At 47.5% G+C, this 24,781-nt stretch overlaps 1 protein-coding gene across 2 annotated transcripts in view; it reads left to right on the forward strand.

The window, feature by feature from the left end:
- The first annotated feature begins 4,684 nt into the window (after positions 1–4,684).
- The window catches only part of NFAT5 (nuclear factor of activated T cells 5), a 51,293-nt gene continuing 31,196 nt past the window's right edge, over positions 4,685–24,781 (forward strand). For both annotated transcript variants that reach the window (XM_021526905.2, XM_077786403.1), the window contains exons 1-2: positions 4,685–4,797; positions 22,820–22,945. In XM_021526905.2, the coding sequence (XP_021382580.1) occupies positions 4,725–4,797; positions 22,820–22,945 (199 nt within the window). In that variant the 5' untranslated portion in view covers positions 4,685–4,724. The remainder of the gene's footprint in view (positions 4,798–22,819; positions 22,946–24,781) is intronic.

The following is a 24,781-nucleotide window of genomic DNA, read 5'->3' on the forward strand; positions in this document are numbered from 1 at the left end:
CAGCAGGGCAGCTCCCTACATCACCCTGATAATCCAAATCACCTCTTTGGAAGCGCCATGAGCACGTGGTAGAGCAGCCATGGGCATGGGTTTTGTCTGGAAGAACCTGCATGGTTTGTGACTGCCCTGTGGTCCCAGGACTCCCAGGATCCCATGTCCATGAGAAGAGTGTGTAGGAGAGTTGTTTTCAATGGAAAGATAGCACGGAGACCATAGATTTTGTATCCTGTTTGCAAGTCTGCTTATAAAAGGGTGTAACATCCCACTCCCGTGGCTGTCAGCAGAATCAGGCTTTTAAAATTTGCCTAATTATGGATCTCACTGTACTATAAGCTGCCTCAGGGCAGCAGTACCTGGTTAGAGCCTCAGAGGAGGGAGCCAGAGGTCAGCAAGGTGCTGGCTGGGGAAAAGGGCATGGGAAATCAATGGGAACATCTGCTTTGGTCCTGGATTTTAGCTGAGATAATGTAGGGGAAAAGGACATGAACTGAGTGGGAAGTGCAAGTTTTGGGGAGGAAGGTTGGGCTTTGTGTTCTTGGCAAGCACTGTCTCATGTAAACTTTATTTATCTTTGATCTAGAGGAATCAGATCCAAAAATCAGAGAAATAAACAGAAGATTTCAGAACTATTTTTAAATCTGCTTCCAAGCACTGCAGGGTCAGTACTATGCATGGTCCTGCTCCTCTGAGCACTGAGGAAGATTTGCAGGGTGTGTGAGACAGAGATGGTAAAATTCAGGGGCCATGGGTCTCAGAAGAGTCCTGACACAGCCAACTTGTGTTTGCACATGACAGCTCCCACTCTGGGACAGGGAGGCTGTGGTGGCTTAAATGGATTAAATGGAAAGACCGCATTAATGGGACTTACGTGTCCCCTCTGTTTTTAAAACCCTCACAAACTAGGAACATTTTCAGGACACCAGCAAATCCCGTGAACCTAAAGCTGGACCTTGCCCAGCGTCAGCCCCGCAGCCAAGTGTCCTGTTCCTTGTCACCAGCATGGGGACAGAGTGGGACAGTGTCTCCTGCCAGCAGTAACTGCCCTGCACAACCCCGGCGGCCCCGGTGCCTCCATCACGAGGGTGAAGCCAACGCCAATGTCACACGCGGGTGTCACACGCTGGTGTCACCCGTGCCGTGTTGTCTCTCCTCCAGGGACACCACTAACAGAAATTACTATAAAACAGGTTTCCTGCCAGCCTCGGCAGCTCTAATGAGTCAGGAAGTCATAAGTAATCTGGGAATAGGGGAACTGTTGACAGAGCCTAATTATTTTCTGACAGTCTTTCTAACACCGCTAGAAAATAAAACACCTACGTAGGCTCCGGAATCGCAGACGGGGTTAGTGATATTCTGCAGGCACCTGCTAATTTGTCCCCACGATCCCGGTTTAGGCTCCTTCCCCCTCACACCTGCTGCTCTCCGGCTGCTTCTGCAGGAAGAGGAACTTTATAATAAAGAGAGAAAATACCTCAATGACACAGAACCACTGCAGCCTCCTCCCACGGCTTTTCCATATTTTAGGGCCCACAAGAGGAGTTTTATGGCTCTGACTGGATCCTGGGAAACCTTGTACATGTGCTTTATTGACCTGCCTTGGTGTGGTTATTCCCCCCAGTTCTGCTGCTCTGTGTTGCACCATGGACTGACTAATCATTTATTTAGTCCTTTAAAATTCTAATTGCCCAGGACTGTTTGGTCCTTCCCTCCCAAAAAAATTAGTAATTCTTTCTCCAAATTTGGCCTTTGTCCATAGCCTCCTAGTCTTGGAATGCTGGGAATGGCAGGGCCTCTCCTTTCCAGCCGTTACCAGGACAGTGCATTGGAAATTCCCCCAGGCTGGGTGAGCACAGGTGGGATTGCACAGCCGGGCTGCTCCTGCCTCGCTCCAGGGAGCACATGGACTCCTTTTTTCTCTGCTTTTCCCCATTCTGTGTTGTTATTTGTGTTGTCCCAGCTCTGCCCTTCCCAGGACTCTGCAAAGCTCTTCACAGCCAAACACTCTCCAGTAGCTGTCGTGGAGCTGCTGCTGCTGGGCCAGCAGCGCTCAGGCTTTTGGCTCTGTCCTTTCAGTGCCCAGCCATGAATGCCTGTGCCTCCCAAAGGCACCTCTCCATCCTGAATTGCTCCATCCCTGAGCTCTCTGTCTCTCAGAGGGCTTCTCTGCCACTTCCCTTTCAGGACTAAGATCTGTTTTCCTTCCCCACCACAGCCCATCTGGTGGTGGCACCTTCTCCAAGAGCCTCTGTCTTCCTCATCACTCAGACAGAAGGCGAGTATAGCACAGTCTTACATGGTTTTCCCTTGGTGCTTCCCAAACAATTCAGTTTTGTAGTGCCTGCATAGCAGTAGCTCTCCCTCCCTTGCAAGGCAGGGCAATCCCTGCCCAGCACAGGTGAATCCCCCTTTCCCCTGAAGTTGTCCGGTTTGAGATTGCCAAAGGGGAACCTTTCCTTTCAGCTATCCCGAATATGCCTGCACCAAGAGAGCTGGAGAGCAACCTCGGAGTGCCAGGACAAGGGGAAATGGCTTCCCACTGCCAGAGGGGATATTGGGATAGAAATTCTTATTCTGCCAGGGATACTGGGAAGGAATTCTTCCCTGTGAGAGTTGTGAGGCCATGGCACAGGTTGCCCAGGGGAGGTGTGGCTGCCCAATTCCTGGACATTTTGCTGAGGGACTAAGTGATCACAGCAAGCCCTTTTAGAAGACTTCTAACTAGGGAGGACACTCGTGCCTGATTTGAACAACGCATGGATAAGCTGTGCTGAGCACCCTGAAACAGCAGCAGAACTGCAGGTGTGCCATGACCGAGTATTCCTGGGGACCAGGACGGCTGGCTGCATCCTGGCTGTCACTGCCCAGGGAAGGGTCTTGCAGACTTCCATGGCTCACTGGTGTGTGCCAGCTGGTCACCAGCTGTGATGGCTGATTGCCAGGGATGAAATCCATAGATGTACTGCAGTCCTGTGCCCTTCTGCCACGTCACAAATGAAGGCAGGTGGAGGAGATGAAAAGCCAGACAGCTCCAGGAATTAAAGCAGCTTGTCTGGGATGAAAGAGAAACCGACTTCAAATGCCACCAACCAACCACGCACCGTGCAGCTGCCACTGCTCTGCCAGGGCTGTGAGACACAGACACCACGTGTGTCCCACCCTGACACCATGGGCACTGCCTGGCGCCCTGCAGGCATGGGATGGAGAGAACAGGGTAACGTGGCATACCGGTGCTGCAAGGAACAACTCAGTGGTGCCACAAGCATGGGACAGTGGTCGAGTGCTTGGTGGGGACACCAGTGTGGCCATCCCACAGTGACCGACTGACCAGCGGGGCGTGGGGCTCAAGGGTCCCTCGCTGGCTCTTGGGCTGCAGCGAGCGCATGGAAGCTCCTGAGGGTTTTTAGAGGGAGATTTCGCTGGGATCGGAGGGCAGACTGGCAAGGAGCTGGCAGCAGGAGGGACGGGAGCCAACCTTTTGGTGTCCCAGGGAAACTGGACCCTGTGCGGCGCCGGAGGCACGCGGCAGCTGTTCACAGCTCCTTCCGCCTCCATTTTTCACAGCTTAAGCACTCGCCTGGCACCTCCATCCATTCACACGCAGCCCTTCTTATTTTCCCATCCTTTCCCCACTTTCCAAGCAGATTTTGGACACTTCGGAAAATTAATTGTATGTCTGTGCGAGACACCTTTCCACACCTCCTCCCCTGTCTTACACCTTTCAGGAAAAGGGACTCCCGAACTCCCTCTAAAGAACTCAGTGCTCGTGTTCTCCTGACTCCCCCACATGTGGGGCACTTGTGTCTTAAGGCAGCTGCCATCCGTGTCAATGGTAACGCACTGTTGAGACTGCTTTTGCATTCCCATGTTATTCGGAAATAGCTGTTTTTTGGGACGATACCCGCCAGTGGGTCTGGCGGCTCTGCCGTGCGGGTTTCCATGGCAGAGCCCTGCGGGTGGATGGAGCTGTGGGGCACCACAGCCGCCCCTCATCTCTGGGGTGTCATCACGGCCCCCAGCACCGGGCGGGGCCGCTCGGGCACAGCCCCCTGAGGCACAGCCCCGGCCGCGGGACCCGGGGACAGCCGCTGCCGCCGCCTCCCCCTGAGGGCTCCCGAGCGACCGTCCCGGCGGGACCTCCACCCTGCTGCCCTCACGGCGGGGCGCTCCCCAGAGTGAGCCTCACGCGGGGGGCTCCCCTCAGAGTGCATCCTGGGCTGCCCTTGAAGGGCCCTCGCGGGCTCCCGGACCCGGGGGCTCCCCGAGGAGCTCCCCTCACGCCGCTGCCCTCAGGGCAGGGTCCCCGCGGGCTCCATCGCGCCCCCCTCCCTTCCAGACCCTTCCCCCGCACCCCCCCGCGCGCACGCGCGGCCGTCCCGCCCCCGCCGGTCCCCCCGTCCTCCCTCGCGCACGCGCAGAGCGGCCGCGCCGCCGCCGCCGTTCCCCGCCGGCCCCTCCCGTGCCCCGCGCAGGCGCAGCGGGCTCGGAGCGGCGTCGGGCGCGCTCCGCTGCACACCGGCCCTGCGAGCGCCGCCCGCTCCCGCAGCCCCGGCCCGACCGCCCGCCCGCCCCGCCGCCCGCGGCCCGCCGTGCGCCCCGCGCGCTCCCCCGGCCCGTGCCTCCGCTCCGCTCCGCCTCGCGGCGGAGGCAGCCGCGCCCCCCCCAACCCCGGCCCGGCCCCCCCTCCTCCCGCCGCCCCCTCGCCCCCGCCGGGCCGCGGAGCTGCGATGCCCTCGGACTTCATCTCTCTGCTCAGCGCCGACCTCGACCTCGAGTCCCCCAAGTCGCTCTACTCCAAGGGTGAGTGACCGCGCCGCGCCGTGCTGCGGGGGGGCAGCGCCGGTACCGTCGGGCCCGCGCCCCGGGCCGCCCGGGCCCCGCGGGGCATCGCCCGCCCGCCGCGCCCGCCGCGCCCGCCCGGGATGCGCGTCCCGAGGGGCCCCGGGGCCGCGCGGGGCCGCCCCGGCTCCCCCGGCCGCATTCCTGGCCCGGCCGCGGCCGCCGCAAGAATGTGTCCCGACAGGTTCCGGCGGCGGGGCCGGCGGCGGGGGGCTGCGGCCCGCCCGGGGTCCCGGCCGGCTCCCTCCCGGCCGCTCCCGGTCCGGCGCTGCTCTCCTCTCCGGGACGGACACGCTCCGGCCTGGAGCGGGACCTGACCCTCCGGATGGGGACCCCAGAGCGGCTCACGAAAGTCTCCCGGGGCCGCGGTTCAGTGGAACGGGAAGGCTCGGATGTTTGGGGCGGAATGCCCCGGTTTGGGCTGAAAACGGGCGCAGAGCCCGGGGAGCGGAGCCGGTTCTGGGTCCCGGTGCCGGGAGCTCGGAGCATCTCCGGGCGTTATCCCCGTGCACCGGGCTAAAGCAGCATTGTCCGTGGGGAGTTGGACCCGGAGGGGATGGAGTGGCTTTAAAAGTAAATTAGATTAACTTCTGTTTTCCTAATGCCGAATTTGAGCTCTCACAAGTGCACGTGAACATGGTTAAGTTCATCAGGACAAGTATTACTACTAGAGAGTTTTTAAGTATTTTTTTCGTGTCTAAAAGACTTGAAAGCCACTACTATTAATTTGTGATACTAGAATTAGTAGTTTACTAGTAGTTTGTTGCACACACCTGCCCACAGTACTGCTGGTTAGGGGAGCAATTTTGGGGCCGTATGATGAAATAAATGGAAAACTCTCTTATTACCCTGAAGTGAAGGTTTAAACCAGTTTAATGTTATTACAGCATTAACATGGTTAACAGTAAAGATTTAATTTTTTTAGGACTATAATATGGACATTAACTTTGAATTGCGTGTTGGTAAGAGATGAAGGTATAAGAAATAAAAAGTATAATGAAATAAAAACTTTAATGAATTAAAGTACGTATTGGAAGATCTCAAACTGCTCAGAGTAATTGTCTCTCTCTTTAAAGTTATCACTGGTAGCTTGTAAGTTTTTTTAGGATGTTACTAGAGGGGCTCAAGGCTCTCTGTTTACCCAGGACAAGGTGTTCCAGTTGGTTTCAGTCCTTGTACCAGCAGTAGGAAGAGTATCTTGGAACATATTAATTAAATTATAAATACAGGTGATAAGCCCCATTGAAGTTATGATTTTTCCTCTTGGAAATGTGGGAAGTGTGCAGTGTTAGTTTGTAACACATTGAAAATAAAAGTCACAACATTACTTCAAGGACTTGTTAATTGAGGAGAACTTTTGAACTGCCCAACCTTACTGTGAATTCTCTTTTATTTTTATTTGTATTTAATGGAATGGTTGAGTGTTTCAGGTTGGAAGAGAGTCTCAAACTGATTAATCAAGAGTGTATTTTTCTTCCGGTGCATAGATGTGGGTTCAGAGCTGGAAGAGGTCGAGGGAAGGATGTTGTGGTCACAGTGAGCTGCTCGATCCAAGCAAGACGCCATGGCAGAGGTCTATAACGCACAGAAGGGTTATAAAGAGGTTAAAGCAAGTTTTGCTTTTCATGTTTTGTCACCACAAAAGATCAAGGAGATGAGAAGTTGGAATGCAATTTAACTTTAGAACCAATGAATATATTTCTTGAGAATGAATAGCAAAGTGACTGTGAGTATGGTTTTAGCTGAAATTTCGGAAAAGGTGTTACTGGTTCTCTGACTGATGAGAACACGCTCCAGTGTGCTTTTTTTTTTTTTTCTTAGATAGATACAGATAAGTTTATCCCGTGGACAAGTGCTCTGGCTCAGGGTACAAGTACAACTGATGAGATAAAGGGAAAGGTCTGAACACAGTGAGAGAACCACAAATATGCATTTATGATGAGGGTGTGTTAGAGCGAGTAGTTTCTTCTAACTGCTCTGCTTTTAGCAGCGCAGCCGCCCCGCGGGTGGAATCCAACCCCAGGTTGAACTGGGGCCAGTCCCTCTCCTCTCAGTGGCATTCCTGTGCTCCGGGTGCTTGTGGCCAGGGATCCTGGTCTTGGGAACCATCGCTGTGGGCGCTGGGGAGCACTGAGCTTCTGGGGGAAGCTCAGGCTGGGGTGGTCTGCGGAGCTGCGGGGCTTTCTGACAGAGAAAATTTGGTTTGGTGGAGTTCAAGTGGCAGAGTCCACATGCACCTATTAAAAAAAAAAAAGGAAAGTTACGTTTGGAAGCCCAGTGACTGAAGTTTTTAGCAGTGTGATTTTTTTTTCCTGGTGTATTTTCTCCCCTTCTCTGGACAAACTGACTTATGTCATCAGCCTGTCCCCCCCTCCATGTGTTAAAAGTTTTGGTTTGCACTGCCATCTCAGTTAAGAATTTTGTGAAAAAAAAAAGAAAAAAAATTAAACAGAACTCTAAAAGCTGCCACACCTCAGGTGAGTGTGAGTGGGTAATATAAACTCACCCCGCAGTGAGAGTCGATAACGTAAACTGCTCTGATAACTTGTTCGAGTAATTTCTTTTCATTTATGTGTATCTTGGGACGTGAGTATTTTCTTGGAGTGTCTCAATACTTTATGTTCCAGTTTTTGCCCCTGTAGGTGTGTTTCCACGAGCAGCTCCAGCCCCAGTGAATTCCCACATGCCCAGTTCAGGCAGCTGTGTGCTCCTCTTTTCCTTGTGGCTCTGCTCACACCAACTCTGACGTGGCCTCAGTGAGCTGGACTGGGGAGCTGATCATGTTAAAATTAACTCAGCTTCTCCCTTATTCTTCCCAAAGAAAAAGGGGAGGAGAAATCTTGATTTTTAATGGGGTGAGTGTCCTGTGTTTGTGTGGGTCTTCATGAATGGCTTGTGCTGACTCAAGGAAGGGACATGTGGAAACTGGCCTTGGGGAAAGGTGGGACTAGTTCTTTCAGCAGCTCATATTGGCTTAAAATGATAGTGAAACTGTACCGAACTTGCAAGCCTCTGCAATGGGATCTCTAAATCTTTCATATATTTGTTGTAGCTGTTAAAAGTGAAAGAAATGGGAGGTGTGGATTCCAAGGCCTGTTACAGGAGCTCATCCCACAGACCCTGAGGAGCTGGCTTGTATGAAGGACTAAAACCAGTTTTTTAATGTATAATCAATATTAAATAATGTATAATCAATTAAGAAATGCTATGTAACAATTGCAGAAGGATGACATCTCCTGCTAAGAAGTTAATAGAGATACAAAAAAAAATGCATCACTTCATGCTGAAAATATTTAGGCTGTAGTATGTTACTTTCCCATCTTTACATAACACACTGTCCCTTTTGGAATAAACCAACCCAAATGTGCATACAGATTAGTAATGTAGTAGAAAAATCACTGGAGCATAAAACCTAAAACCTCGAGGCTGGTTGTCCTGTGGTTGAATATCATCTGCAGCATTCAGATAGAGCAAAGTTGGCTCTTCATTGGCAGCAGGCAGAGGTGAAAACCTGTAATTAAAGCAGTTCATCAGATGTCAGGGACCAAATCTGATTAAACATGGGATTAATTTAGCTAATAAATCCATTTTGAGTTTCCCAATAATGTGTGTGTACTAATAAAATGACATTGTTGCACTGTAGCACAAGTGCAGTTAGAAGTTTTTATTCAAGTCCTGCATTTTGCTTCCCATAATGGAGTGACTGTAAAACGGAGAGACTTCCTGGAATTTGGTAGCAACAAGAAGTGTTAGTATTCTGATAAATAGCTCTTTTGCCCTAAAAACGTCATATTACCAAAACTCAAACGTTCTTCATGCGTAAATGTGAGCTGACTGTAATCCACTTGTGTTTGCTGGGAATTGGGATACAAAATGTGGAGTTTGGCGATTTTTCTTTTTCCTTACCAGAACTCTTTTCTTCCTGTGATCCCAGGGATAATTCTAGTAAGACAGTGACTAAATTATCAAAGAGGGTTGGAAAAGATGCTTTATAAAAATAGCGTAGAATTTTAGAACTAGTACTATCAGGTTTTAGGAATAGAAATCAGACTGGCTTCTTTTTGTAGCAATTTTTATCCTCTTTTTGTAGCTGGTAGAAGGTGCCACGATGGATGCACCGTGCTGAGCGTTCCATGAGGGATGAATCCCTACATCCACCTCTTGCACCTCTACCAGAATGCCTCCAAAACATTCTGAATTAACCAAAATGAATTAAACTGAAGTTCTTTAACTTGTGTGTCAGCCTCGTAAATGTCCTTTCCTCCTTGGAATCTTCCTCCTTTATTGGCTTTCAAAACAAAACTCTGGAATGTGTTGCTGCAAGATGATTGTGTGGTGCTGGGGGTAGGGGGAGGACTTTGAATTCACAGCTTTCCAGGGTGTAATTTGAATATTCTGGTGGCAGAGCTGTCTGAACAGCCCCTTTTCCTCGCCGTCTGTTCTCACCCATGGACTGTGCTCTGAATCGTGCCAGCACAATTGTTGTTTGTAGTTGGGAGATGAATGGGATTGGGAAACTGATCTAGAATGGGGGTATTGTACTTCTGATCGGATTTTCTCACGTTGTTCTGCTTCCTGGTCTAGTTACTGTGCAGCTGCACAAGGAGTGCTGTCACGGCAGGACATGGGGGCTCTGGAGCACTGGGATCAAGTGGTGCAGGTGGGAGCAGATGAGCTCTGCCATGGAAAGAAATGCTCCTTGCATTGTGCCTTGTGTAGCATTTGCTGTGACTATGCTCTCGTGCCGAGACCTGGACAGGCAGGGCAGCCCTTTCTGTGAAGAAATGTGTGGTTCTTTGGTTCTGACGCTGGTTGGAGTATTTGATTGTCAGTTTTACTTGTTTTGGATACTTTGTCCTTCTCTGAAAGTTGTAGTTTTTGTTGTTTTTTTTTTTTTTCTGTTAGAGAATCTCCATACATTGCCCAATTCTTTTGTGCCTTGAAGTGTCCAAGGCCAGGTTGGATGAGGCTTGGAGCAGCCTGGTCTATTGGAATGTGTCCCTGCCCATGGCACGGGGTGGAATGAGATGAACTTTAGGTCCCTTCCAAACCAAAGCATTCCATGGTTCTGTGATTCTGTACTGCAGGTTAGTGTTGTCAAGAAATAGAATTTTCTTATCATACATTCAGATTGTAGGTTAAGATTTTTAATTTTTTTGTGAAGCATCTGACCTTTATTTATACATTTTCAACAGCATAGTTACCTTTTGGTATCTGTCACTAAAAATGATTGGCATCCTGGAACCTTTATCTGACTTTTGCACTGGTACACAGGTTATGTAGTTTTATATGAAATGTATTTCACAGAATCATTTAGCTTGGAAAAGACCTCTAAGGTTGAGTTCAACTTTTGAATGATCTCCACCTTGTTGACCAGACAAGAGCACTCATTGCCATGTCCACTCATTCCTTGAAGACCTCCAGGGATGGTGAAAGTGAAAGAGAACTAGTGCTTCATTTTATACAAAAAGGCAATGGCCTGAACTAATTTTGAAGCGTAGAAGTGCTGGTGAATGCCAGCAGGAGTTGGTGAGTGGCCAAAGTGCAGGTGAAGTAAGGTGTGTGGTCATGTCTCTGCAGTTATCACGTGTGTTATCTCGGTGGGTATGTAGAGAGTAAACTGAGGAGGCTGAACAGTCAGGCCAGTTTGTCATTAGCAATTGTTTTAGGAACTGACTGAAACAAACTCTCAGATCCAGTTTTGAACAAGCTCTCAGATCCAACTTTGAACTGTGTAGTAATAGCAAGTGCTAGTGGACATGCAATAAAATCTCCAGTAACTGCTGTTTGCAAAGCAAGCAGTGCTTCAGCAGTGTTTAAAATGTAAATGTCCAGCTTCAGGTACTTTATTTTACTATATTGTATAGCTCTGAGGCACATATCATTTAACTAGACCGAGGAATGTTGTCACTGTTTACATCAATACACTCTGTAATTGTTCTCCATTCCCTTCCATCACTTGCCCCTTCAGCATCTGGAAAGGTATTATGGTTGCTTTGTAAATAACTAGGAAGAATTTGGGGTCGCCTTACAAAGTTTATGAAACTGATGTGATGTGCTGAAGAAACACAAGGTTTTGACCCTAAAAGCAGGCTGAGTGTGGTGAAGGTCGGGAGGTTTGGCAGACAGGGAAGATGGACAGTGGCTCCTGTCGATGCCCAGACAGGGTCAAGATACAGAAGAGAGAGGTTTAAAGACAGTCCTAAAAAGTTTCCAAATGTTGGCGTTTCCGTTCCCGTTCAGAAAAACTGACACTACATCCAGTTGTTTCAGTCCCTCATTGTCTGGAGGCCTGATGTTTTTTGTGTGTATGGATTCACTCAGCAATAGTCAGTGAGTTTGGATAGGAGCACCATGGGGTGATTGGGGAATAATGAGCTGCAGAGTCCAGAGCTTCTGTTAACTGACAGTTTTCTGCCTTTGCAGCGAGGATCCTGTAGTGTGGAGATGTGTAAATCCTTACTATTTGGGGCAGAATAGGAGTATCTGGACTTCAACTCAGTTCTTTTTTGACTCTTGATTTGTTTTTGGACTCAGCAAGAAATCCCACAGTCTGGTTATATATGTGGTGAAGAAAGACTTGTATTTAATTTAAAGCTTACTCTGTTTTCAGTTTGGGAATGAAGAGGTCTCCTGCTAATATTTGAGTATGTTTTGTTTCTTAGGGAGGAAAAAAGACAGCTTTCCTTGGAATGTGTATCCCTATTAAAGCAGATTTACTGAGGAATTTATAATTACAGTTTCTAATAGTCTTGGTTTTATCTCGCAAGTAAATGATGCAGAGCCCAGGAATCTGATTTAGGTTAAAGTTCTGAAAACAGTCAGATGTTCTGGTGGTGGGAGAGGATGTGGGTGAGTCTTGTGGAAGCAGTGCCAGCTTTCAGTCTCAGCCCCTGGGGCCGGCAGGGACCTCTGGAGATTGTGGAATCAGTGCTGGAACGGGTGCTGGGACCATGCCCAGCAGGGTCTGACTGTCCTCATGGAGTCTCCACAACCATCCTGGGCAGCATGAGCCACTGCTTGGCTGTCTTCATGGATAAGGTAATTCAGATGGAATTCAATGTGTTTTAATTGGTGCCCATTGCCTCTTGTTCTGCCATAGGGTACTGCTGAGAGGAGCCTTTCTTGCCTCCCGTCAGGAATTCCCACACATGAATAAGATCCCCCTGAGCCTTCTCCATCTTTATTTCTCTGAGGAATCCCTTCCAGGCGCAGTAGTTGTAGGTTTCCTGAGCATGCTCCTCAAGTCCCTGATCAGTCAGTCAGTCCCTTCGAAGTGTTAGAGGTGTCAGACTCTCACCAGAGCTCTGTGAGGCTGTGCCAGGAGTGCTGTGCATTGAACATTGCCTGTGGTTTGAAGAACAGTGCTTATCAGCAAACAGTTGAGTTAGCAGTAGGGAGCAAAGTGATGGTGGGAAGCACAAACATTTCTCAGTCTTGGTGATGATGAAAGAACATGCCTTTTAATGGAGCAAAGGCAGGGAGGTGTGGAGGTGCTTTGTGGGCTCGAGATGCCGCGTGTCATGGTGAGAGTTACTAGGACAGGTCATGTCTCAGGGGCACAGCCTGTACATCCAAGTTTGTAATGAAATACTGAATCCGAGGGGTGTCCACAGCATGTTGGAAGTCTGTTAGAGTGCCTTTTGTTCTTCACCTTACATGTTGTGGTACAGCCTCAAAAGAAAAATCTTGTGTCTTTCATTGCTGCTGCTTTTCTTGCTCACAGCAAATGTAAGAGATGACAAAAACAACCCCACCACAAAAAATGGTGCAAACCTGCACAGGCTGAGAAATGTTGTAAGACAACAGTAAACTGTGGGTCAGGTGGATTCTGTGTTTCCCTGAATTTGGGTGGTGCGCTGTACCTAAGGAACTGCCTGATTACCTCTGTTTCTGGTGAACTTTGATTTTTGAAACAACACGGGTGTTTTAAAGGGGTTGATAAATAGCTATTACTGATGTTCTTTGATCGCTTGGTATTTGGGTTTCTTAAACATTTCAAGGCCAGGTTGGACGGGGCTTGGAGCAGCCTGGTCTAGTGAGACGTGTCCCTGCCCATGGCAGGGGGTGGAATGAGGTGAGCTTTAAGGTCCTTCCGAGTTCAGCCAGTCTGGGATTCTGTGATTACATGATTCTGTGATCATGTACCTACTGTTCTGTCAGCCTGCCTACTGCTCTGCCTTGTCCACAGTGGTATTTTAGGAGTATTTTTATTGTTGTTTGGTTTCTGTCTGGAGTTTACAGCTGCACAGGATAGATGTCTCAGTAAGTCATTACTGGTCTGTTCCTTGAAGTGACAATTCCTAAATAATGTTGTTCTCTCATTCTGATATGTGTAAAATTGGATGCAAACAAGATCCAGGATTTATACTGCCTGTCTACATTTATAAAAGTCCTCTTTGAGCTGTGAATGGGGATGACTGAAACACAGCCAGGAAAGCCTTATTTGATATTTGGATGAATGCCATAAATAGAATTCAGCTAACACATGCCTTTGTCAGTTGTTGAAATTCAACTTTAAAAGGATTAATTTCTCAACTCTACCCTGCTGTGCAGAATCATGAATATTGAGATTAGCAACTTTTTTGAAGGTTGGTGGGATATAGTGCAGGAGCTGGCTATGAATTGCTTGCAAAATTACCTATTTAATACTGCCATTTTTGAAAGTAATACTTGTCCTTTAGAAAAATATAAGAAACATCTTTTAGCTTATATTTTTATTTTTAAGTACAAGAAATAATGATATTGTGGAAGTGTTCAAGGCTGTGTTGGATGAGACTTGAAACAGCCTGGACTAGTGGAAGATATCCATGTCCATGGCAGGAGCTTGGAATGAGATGGGCTTTAAGGTCACTTCCAAACCAAACTAGCCTGGGATTCTGTGGTATTAGAGTTGTGATCAAATGTTAATGACTTTAATCATTAATAATGTATTACTGGTCATCTTTCTCTAAAGCAGCAGCCTTTCAGAACACTCATCTCTCTCCTTCTCTAACACACTAGAATGTGCATTTCAGGGAGTAGCAGCATTTGCAGGCAAGATTTGAATTTTAGTGCCCAGTGCTACGTCATCAACACAGAGCACTTGGATGCTCTGGGGATTCTGCAGAGTGGAGCTGCACCAACACCAGCTTTTTAACCCTGAAGTTTTCTAGCACAGGCAGCACCAGGCCTCTGCCTTTCCCTCCACGCGCGTGAAGCCAGTTGATTTAGGGTTTGCTGCTTTTGTCTGAGGCGGGGGGGGGAACTGGAAGGAAGATTTTCTGTTTGGCTGTGTAAAACATCCTTGTATACACTGCAGTTTCTTTGAAAACCTGCCACTGTTGCTGTAGCAGCAATCTAGCCCTGCCAGGGCTGACAATAACAGGAGTGCTGGTGGGAAGACCTGCTTGGAAGCAGACTGGAGTCTGCCCTGCTCGCCATCCCAGCTACGCTGAGGGTGGCATGGCACCCAGGGAACAGTGCTCTGCAGTTGGTTTCCTCTGGCAGGACAGCAGGGCAAGTCCCTGGGGACGGACCTGCATCTGACAGCTGTGTGCAGATCATGGGCACAGTTGGGCAATTAGGAAGAACATGCTAATTAGTCTTTACGTATTTCAGGTTGCATGCTCAATTTTTATTGAATCCTTTGTTTAATTGTATTGAGACATACCCAAAAATATGACATAAAAGCAATGTTTTAATAAGTGCAACTTGGTGGATTTGGCACTGAGGTAAGACAGGATGGGGAGTCTTGTGTGTTATGATCTTACTACAGCTCAGCTTCAACTCTTGCAAAAATAGGAGTGATTAGACCAATAGCTGTAAAATATTTTAGGGTGTCTGTTCTCCTCCTGCTCTGCCTATGGGCTGCTTCTTGCTCTCTGGCTTTTGCCATGCAGTTATGTCACAGAATGTCACAAGTGTCACAAAATCCTAGGATGGTTTGGGTGGGAGGGGACCTTAAAGCTCATCCTGTTCCACCCCCTGCCATGGCCAGGGACCCCTTCTGCTGTCCCAGGTTGCTCCAAGTCCTTTCCAGCCTGGCCTTGGACCCGTCTAGAGATCTAGGGACAGCTACAGCTTCTTTGGGCACCCTGTGCCACGGCCTGCCCAACCTTACAGGGAAGGGTTTCTTCCCAATGTCCCATCCAAATCTGTATCTCTGTGGTTCAGTGGGACTTGGTAGTGCTGTGTTAACACTTGGTCTCGGTGTTCTTAAACATCTTTCCCAACTTTAGTGATTCTGTGATTCTTTGAACAGTTGCTGTATTTTATCTATTCCATGTGTGCTGAAGCAGGGTCCTTCCTTTTTGCTCTGTGTGAAACCTAAGCCTGTTTTCAGGACAATTTGTCTTGTTTTCCCTGCTGCCAAGCTTGTGATGTTAAATCAATGAAGTTGCAAAGGTGTTAGGAAATTCAGGAATATGATTGTCTGTAATATGTCCTAAATCCTCTTTTGACAGATACAGAAGAAAAGCTCATTTACTTTTTGTTGTGTGTTCTTTCTGTCTTCCAAATCTTTTTTCTTGTAACTTTAAAATACAGAAAATCTCTGCTGTCCCTTAAGCAGAGCTGCCATGGCCTGCAGTTGTCATGGGTGACTTGCTCAAGTGAGAGTTTGGATCACCTAAGGAATACCCAGAAAATCCAACCAAACAAAGAAAAAGGCAAAACCCCAAACCTCAACAACAACAAACCCTCTGCACTGAAGTAGGAAGTGCTTTAGTGGTCACTGATCTATCTGGGCTGTGCCTGTCTCGGTCTGTTTCTGTTCTGGTTTATGCACTGAGCTTTGTCTCTCTTCCAGTTTCCTTTCTCAGACTCTGAGAGCTTCCTCTGTTGAGCTTCTTACTGAGTCCTTGTTATCCTTCTTTGGCTGCCATCCACGCCGTCCCAGTGCTGGGTGCCCAGTGCCAGGTGCCCAGTGCCGGTCCCTGTGCCGGTCCCTGTGCCGGGTGCCCAGTGCCGGGTGCCCAGTGCCAGTCGCCCAGTGCCGGGTGCCCAGTGCCGGGTGCCCAGTGCCAGTCCCTGTGCCGGGTGCCCAGTGCCGGGTGCCCAGTGCCGGGTGCCCAGTGCCAGTCGCCCAGTGCCGGGTGCCCAGTGCCGGGTGCCCAGTGCCAGGTGCCCAGTGCCGGGTGCCCAGTGCCGGGTGCCCAGTGCCAGTCGCCCAGTGCCGGGTGCCCAGTGCCGGGTGCCCAGTGCCAGTCCCTGTGCCAGCCGTGTTATCAGCATTGCCATCTCAATGCCTAAAACATTCCGTGGGCTGGGGACAGATTCCCTGGCATTCCCTGGCAGGAGTTATGGGTGTGCTCTCTCAAGGCAGCTGGAGGAGCAGTTCTGTTGCTCACTCAAATCCTGAAGGCTACTGAAGTGTTCTATTTCCACTGCAGGAGTTATTCCAGCAGGTCCTGAGGTTTCTTCTCCTGGCTTATTAGCTTTGAGGAATGGAGAGCACTCGTACTGAGATGTGAACTCTCTCTAGTGGGGTGGCCCAAGTTTTCTGAAATGTATCCTGAATTCTGTTGGGATATTGGGAAGAAATTCTTCCCTGTGAGGGTGGGCAGGCCCTGGCACAGGTGCCCAGAGCTGCTGTGGCTGCCCCTGGATCCCTGGAAGTGTCCAAGGCCAAGCTGGTCGGGGCTTGGAACAACCTGAGATAGCAGAAGGTGTCCCTGCCTGTGGTTGGGGGTTTAATGATGATTAAGGTCTCTTCCCACCCGAACCAGTCCAGGATTCTGTGATTCTCTGAATTCTCTGTGTTGTAATAACCAAACTTAGTCAATGCTGTTTGTGGGGTCTGCAGGAAAACCTGTTTATCTTGGGGTGAAGAGCCGGAGGGTTTCTCAGCTGGCTTTTACAGGCTCTTCCTGATGGGCAAAATAATCTGCTTCAAAGTCTTCCCACACCCAAGCTTTTGTGTACAGAAAAGTCCCTGAGGGCCATGTGATACAAATGTCTTTTAACAAAGTGAAGCTTTGATTAGATTTTGAATATTTAGTGCTCCCCATTCCTTCATCATTCTCTAAAAACTCTGTGAACTAAGATAATGTGGTGGAATCAGTGGCCTCCAGTAAGCTCAACCACTAAGCTGTGGTGGTTACGGACACTGAAATTCTGAGTAGAACTGAACTTCAGGATAAACAGATAAACCAACCACAGAGGCCTCTATTTTTTTAGGCCTAGAGTAGATTCTGGTTTTAGCATCCCTTACCCACAAGAATTTCTGAAATATGTTGAGTCACATGTATTGTTTTATTAAAATGCAGTGGCCTTTGGAGTGAGGAGTGACAAACTGACATTTGGAGCCTTGGTAATACAGGTTTAGCCCAAAACTGTGTCTTAGATTAGCATCATAGGACCTTTAGATGTGTGCGGGTGCTCTGAAACTGAATTTGCATCCCTAGTGGGGGTGAGGTGGAATATGGATACAGTTATCTTTCCTTTATAGTTTCCTTAATTTGCTGAGCATGTGTGCTCACTTTATTGACCCCCCCATGTAGCAGAGGCTACTTGCTACTTCATGATTTCTAATTGTCTTTTAATCTCAGTTCCATATAAACAACTCTCTTGGCCTGTTTGCTTGCTTGTTTTTTTGATCAGCTTAGTGAACATCATTAGAAGAGATTTCTGCTCCAATGCTGCCAGCTGATTAGAGGAGGACACCAAGGTTTTGCCTAATCTCTGGTGTGACTGTCATGTGCTGCAGCAAGGAAATGGCTTTGGAAGAAGCAGCCAAATCTGTGCGGGTATTAAACCATGTTGAGGAGGGGAGTATCAGTGGGGATCAAATGGGCAGCCATTCAGTGCAGGGAGCTTATTAAAGACAAGGATTAACTTGGCTGCTGCTTCCATGAGGTCATGGAAGTGGTAAGGGATTTCCAGGATGTACTTGTCCTTAAGGACAAAAATGTCAGCAGCAAGTGGAAAATGCCCCATCTCTGCTGCTGGTGCCGATAATTCAGGTGGTTCTCATCTTGTCCCATGTATTGCTCTTGCTCTCCACATGATTTCTGTGGAGCAGGAAACCTGTCATTACCTGTTAGTCCAGGGCTGGGGATTGAAGGGATGCTGCTGGCGTTACAGGGGGTGAAGTCCCAGGAACAGGTCTCCGTGGTGGGACAGACACAGGTGAGCTGGAGGAGAGCAGGGGCTGGATTCCAACAGCCTCCTCAAGGCTGGGCCTGGGAGCAGCCTGGAGAAGTGGTGGTGGACTTGGAGCTGCAGCCAGGGCCCTCTGCATTAGTTATGGCCTCACTTGCCTGCAGGCCAGAGCAAACTTCTCTATCAGGTTTGTGACTTGGCTTCCAGCTGTGGCAGTTCCGGGTAACATGGCTTGGCTTTTGATATGGAGTAGCAAAGCTTAGGGGTATCTTTTCTCTATGTAAAGAAAATTCCATAATATTTAAAGTGTTTGGGGTCCTGGCAAAGTGAGGATGTTTGCATTCTTTGTGAATGAGCTGCTGTTGTTTTAAACATTGGTTGGGTATTCTCTGCTCTTTTCCTTGTCTCTCTGCTCCTAGCATCACCAGGTGCTGAGTTACAGGTAGCAGCAATTTGGTCAGCAAACCAGAAGGATCTCAGTTCAATTTGTGTCACAAAAGGTTTGAGGACAGAGAGGTTCTGTTAACACCCTGAGCCAGTGCTAGCACAGCACAAGGTAACAGGGCACTGAATTTCTAGAAATCACAGTTTTTATTCTGTGCTGCTGAAGTGTCTGTGTAGGTGCAGCCAGTAAGTCATGGAGGGTTCATGGCCCAGAAGAAGAAAGTGCTGTGTGTGGTGGAATAGAGCATCCTTGTGTACTTGGTTTTCTGCTTTACACCAGACTTCTTCCATGAGGAGGGAGAGCACACTCCATGATGGGGGCACCTACTCTTTGGGAAAAGCAGGGCTTTGTATGGGACATGTCCAAGCACTTGTGTTGTGTTCTCTTTGCTCCTGTAAGCTTAATTGCTCTGTTCCTAAGAATGAAGTTTAAATGGAATCACAGCATGCTGGTGAGTGAGGAGGAATGTGATGTTGCAGGTCACGAGGTGTGCCGTGTTTCTGAAAGGTCCCTTGGTGCTGTGAGGATGAGGATGGAATTCCAGAGGCATTTGCTGCTGGTGGGGATGGCCGAGCACTCGGACTTTGCTGTAGGCCCAGGTCTGTAGCTCCGCCTGGTTGGGTTGTGTGCAGAAATACAAAACCATTCCTGGAAAAGGGTAACTGTGCGTGTGCACTGAGGGGAAATGAGCAAAACAGGAGGTGAAGGACCTGGTAGAATTTGGTTTGCCATCACAAACCACCAGCCGTTTGCACCCCTACTGCAGCATCACCACATCAGTTTCACACACTGTGTTTTGTACCTTCTCAGCATTATTTTTCCTGAATCTTTCCAAGGCCTCTCCTCTCCCTCTTGAAGACACAGATCCTGGCACCAGCTGCTGGGACTGATCCAGGTCCGTGTTGACCCAAGGATATATTTTGTGTGGACTGGTGGTCATGTGTCCAGCCCTGCCACAGACACCTTTTGTGCAGTTGTTTTAACCTGAAATGACCCAATTCCAGAGAATCCTGGAAAGGTTTGAGTTGAAAGGGACCTTAAAGCTCATCCAGTTCCACCCCCTGCCATGGGCAGGGACACCTTCCACTATCCCAGGCTGCTCCAAGCCCCATCCAACCTGTCCTTGGGCACTGCCAGGGATCCAGGGGCAGCCACGGCTGCTCTGGGCACCTGTGCCAGGGCCTCACCTCCCTCACAAGGAACAATTCCTTCCTAAATTTCTTGATTGTTTTTTACTAATATATAAATTCAGAATGTTGTGTGCAGGTTCAAGTAGTACACAGCAGAATGTTCTCTTTGCCGATTCCAAATGCTGTGTTGTTGGATCCTGATCCCGTATTTGGTGTGGTTCTGGTCCATATAACCACGTGAAACAGAATTTTCTGGACTGCCAGTACAACTGGCAGGAAGATCAAAGTTCCAAGCAGCTGATCTCAGATGAGAGATTATAAGGGCAGGATAATTGGATAAAGGGCAGTTGAAGAAATTTGACACTTAAAATACTTTTTGTAAATCTGCCTGTCCCTGGGTGTCCATGGTTTTAGAAGGAAAATTTGTGAAGCTGGGCTTGTCTAGGCAAGATATTTTGGGGCAAGATAAGAGATTTGGAAGTTTACTGTAGATAATGTCTGATAACTGATTAACTTTATGCAGGTGAGGATTTGTGTTGGGAAATGAGTGTGTGGGACTTCCGGCTGATCACTAGTTTGGCTATCTGCTTTGTGTGTTATCTTGTTTATAGTTCATAATAACACTAATCCTGAAACACGTGTTCCTTGCTTCCTGCAGGGAGAGAGAAAATGTGTTTAAGTGCTAGGTATAAATGGAGCTACTTCCAGGGAAAAAACCCTAGAAACTTGGGATCAGCCAATGTATTTGTCAAAGGAATTGAAATCACCAGTAAATTAGAGGACACTTAGTGCTGTCAGGCAGCTTAAACTTCCTCATTGATTCAGCGCTGGCTGCTGGAAGCAGGAATTCTGTCTCCACATTTTTTTCTTGCTAATTATGTAGAAATACGTAGTGATGCTGAAATGCTATTTTTGCCTCCAAATGTAATACTGCATTTCTGCAGCAGCCTTTGCCTTTAGTGGGTGTTTTCTGCATGAATCAACGTAAAATTCTAGCAGGAAATTTAATGTTCTCAGTATTGGTGAGTGCACACACGTGTTAAACATGGTGATGGAGAGGGGCTGAGCAGTAACTTCAGCTCTCAGGACAGTGTGAGGCATGGGGGGAGCTGTATCCTCTTGGGAAGAATTAGTTTCCTTGCAACAACTCTCATGTTTCTGGAATTTGTCAGTTTTTGCTTTAATGCTATTTATAGTTCAGCATATATAAACATTGGCCTGTGTTTAGGTGAAAACACAAAGTTTCATTTGAAGTCTGATGAGTGTGGAGTAGGTTTGTGGCAGCAAGAGTTCTTAAAGGTACCCAGGCATTTGGGATTCCTCTGGAACGTGTTGAGCTGCAGTTCAGTAATGATGTGTTTTAGACTGTGCAGCTGCATCTGATGCAAGAAAAGCCAGGAGAGTTGTTTCTCCTCTGGAGGCTTGGATTTGACCGTCACCTTCTGCCATGAGTTCATAGATTCACAGAATGGTTTGGAAGGGATCAGAAGGTCACACTTGTTCTCACTTTTGCTCCTGTTGTACTACAAGGAGCAGCTGCATTTGCTTTTCCTCAGAGATGAGTGCAGCAGTTTCTACAAGCCCTTGTAAATGAGCACCAGCCTTTGCTCCTGCTGGCACTGGGACTTCTGCCTGTAGGGACAGGAAAATCACAGGCAGATGCTCAGGGCTGCTGCTACTCAAAATGTTTAGTGAGGAGCTCCAGAATGAGTGTGTGTCTGCAGGTAACTATAGAACACTTTATATTTCATGTGTAAGTTGAATATATACACACACTTCCATTCATTTCTCCTCAAGAAATCCTCTGAGAGGAGTGAATTGTCATCATCATCTGTCATTACTCATAATATATTCAGAGTTGACTACAAAAGCTCCTTTCCAAACCCCAAGTTCTTGGGTAATTGAGAGCTTGTCTCTTTGGGTTGATTCTTGGGATTTTTTTTTTTTTGTCTAAGAAATTTATTTTTGACTCTCCAATGTGGCGAAGGTTCTGTCAAGCCTTTTGCTTTAGAGGTATGCTTACATCCAAGACTCCTACAGGATAATTTTTTCTCAGGGAGCACATGATTTTTGCAGTAATCCACAAGCAGCACAATTCTAATCTTTGTGAATAATTCCAACAATATGATAAAGAGGGAAGGAAGGAAAAGCCAGCATTAGAATTGAAGCACATTCCCAAAGATCACAAGACCATTAAGAGCAAATCTTTAATTTCATGCTTCATTGATACAGACCAAGTTACTTGAAATGTGGTCTAAAATACGACACCCAGCCTCTATCCTGAGACCCCTGGTGAGCACACCTAAGGCTGCAGGTGTACAGGAGCCTGGAATTAACTTGAGAGCTGTAAAAAACGAGAGGATGGAGCAAGCTCTTAGGAGGGAACCTTAGGAGGTTTCCTGGTAACACACAAGGAGGAAGAGAGATCAAACCCATGGTTTAATACAGCACAGGGAAGACATGAAGCAACCCCTGAGGAGGTCACTGATCCAAGGGCTGGAGCCCCTTGGCTCTGGAGCCAGGCTGGGAGGGCTGAGGGTGTTCACCTGGAGAAGAGAAGGCTCCAGGGGGGATCTTAGAGCCCCTTCCAACACCTAAAGGGGCTCCAGGAGAACTGGAGAGGGACTTGGGACAGGGCATGGAGTGACAGAACACAGGGAATGGCTTCCCACTGCCAGACATGAGCATTAGATGGGATATTGGGAAGGAATCCTTCCCTGTGAGGGTGCTGAAGCCCTGGCACAGGGTGCCAGCTGTGGCTGCCCCTGGATCCCTGGAAGTGTCCAAGGCCAGGTTGGATGGGGTTTGGAGCCACCTGTGATAGCAGGAGGGGTCCCTGCATGGCAGGGGTGACCTTAAAGCCCATCAAACCCATGGTAGGATGGGCTTTAAGGTCACTTTCCACCCAAATGCTAAGACTCCATAGGATGTTGTTAGGGTGATGGTGCTAAATTAGGCTTTTTCCCTTAGGAAGTCAGTTGCACAGTTGGAATTTTGAAAACAGGTTTGTCTCACATTATCACATGATGTGCTGCCCTCAGCCCTTCGTTCTGGATGAGAACAGTTTCTCTGGAAGTTCATGAATTATTTCTTTGTTTGAACAAGTTTGCGTCCTTTGTTTCAGTCTTCAGAATGTGCATCTTAAAGTTTGTTTGTTTTCTGAAATAACTCTCTTCCATGCTGTTATTTCCAGGCACTTACTGTAATTTTTTCCAAAGCTTCTCAAAGGGTTGGGTTGTAGTTCATATCTTTTAGGCAAAAACATTATTTCTTTTCTTGTGTAGGACATGGGTGACTTTTTGATCAAGTTCTTTTTGTTCCACAGAATCTGTCTATGACCTTCTCCCAAAGGAGCTGCAGTTACCACCTTCCAGAGAAACATCCATAGCATCCATGAGCCAAACAAGCGGTGGTGAGGCCGGTTCGCCGCCTCCAGCTGTAGTTGCTGCTGGTAAGGACTCTCCTTTATTCTGGTGTTTTCTTGAGGTTTGTGACGTTCTGGCCAACATGAACAGTGCTGGCAAAGTTCTGAGTGTAAAAAAGAGCTTGTGGAGAAGTAACAGAGTTCATTCTAGGAGAATGTAGGTGGTATAATTCAGCTGGGTGATCAAAAGCATCAGGTGTTTTATGTTAATGGTTGCTGTGTTTCATATATGCAGCTCCATAAGAAATAAATTAGCTGTTCCTATATTCTGTTATGCCACACAGGCAATTAACTCCTAGAATGCACTCTGTCTTCCAAGGGAATAAATCCCTGTTTGGAACGAAGGCAGAATGCTGGCTGACTGTAGACCAGTGGATTCTAGTTAGGATAAAAATGGAATGGGAGATGACATTTTGGGCCATGAAGCTTTTACCAAAATGTGAAGAGGAAGGAAAGGTCATGTTTCCCACTGGGGCCTGAGGAAGTGTAGTGTTTAAACTCCTTTCACACACATCTCTAGCGTGATGTGGTAAAAGGTCCTTAGATACATGAGGATATAATGTATATCAGCTGGAACTTTGTAAATAACCAGTGTAGTTATTTTTCTAATTGACAGTATAAAAAAGAGGCATGACCTTTTAATCTGCATAATTTTCTTATTCCCAGCTATGTTCTAGATATAAAGACTCTCACTGATCTTCATTAAACCTAAAAAGTGAGAATCTAAGGGCAAAGTTTGATTTGGGAGATCAGCCTCAGTGCTGGCTTCTATCTGGGATTCTTGTCAGTAACTTGTATATAGTAGTACACATCTGTGCAATGGGGAAAAAAGATCATTTTGCCCATTATTGATATGTCTCCTTTCACTGGATAAGGGTTTTTTTCCATTATTTGATCCCCATATTTCTTACAACGTCATGTTCCACTTCCTAATTGGATTTAAATTGTTGCTTGAGGAAAAAAAAAAGGCCATAGGGTGAGGATTCAGCTGCATTATTCCTGTTCTCTCTCTCCAAGTTCATACGCATTAAATGTTTGTATGAGAATGTTTCCCAGATTTGCATGGTCCTGGAATCCTGATCAGAACCTGAAGTGGTTTGTCAGAGAAACTTTACAGCACTGCTCACCATTCATGTTTTGCCAGACCTCTCCTGAGAACCTGTGGATTTATTTGTGCACAGTGGAACTTGGTCATTGAAAGAATTTTGATGCTTCTATCATATCAAAAGGATTTGATGTTTTTATATCAGTTGCTAAAAAAATAATTTGGGCATCTATTTCTAAAATCAAAGTGCTTAATGATGGGTTTGGTTCATAGACAGCAGCAACCAAATCTTGTAGAAACTTGTATTCTCAAAACAACTGAACAAAAACAGCCCACAAATCCTGTTACACTCTAAATCCACAGACAGGCCTGAACTGCTAATTAATTCTGTAGCTAACAGAAAAGACTTAAACTTGAATGGAACTAAAAGTCTGTTGCCTCCAGGTATTTGGCATCTGCCAACAGCCAGTCCAGATCCTTAAAAAAACCTGAGCTGCATTCATTAGGTGTGTTTGGGTTAAACTGCAGCGAAAGTTTCTGGCATGAAAAACTTTAAAAATCCATGTTGAGACTTCTTGTTAAAACTAAAAGAAGACCTGATCATTCACCTATGAACACTCTCCAGTGTCAGAGACCACAGAGGGTCACAAAGGCTGAGCTGATACCAAGTTGAGAGCTGGGATTATTCAGCATGGAGAAGAGAAGGCTCCAGGGTGACTTCAGAGCTCTTCCAGTGCCTAGAGGAGCTTCAAGAGACCAGGAGAGGGACTTGGGACAAAGGCCTGGTGTGACAGGTGTCAAAAATTCTGTTTAAACTG

Source organism: Lonchura striata, chromosome 13 (genome assembly GCF_046129695.1).
Source record: "Lonchura striata isolate bLonStr1 chromosome 13, bLonStr1.mat, whole genome shotgun sequence".
In the NCBI taxonomy this organism is placed as follows: domain Eukaryota; kingdom Metazoa; phylum Chordata; class Aves; order Passeriformes; family Estrildidae; genus Lonchura; species Lonchura striata.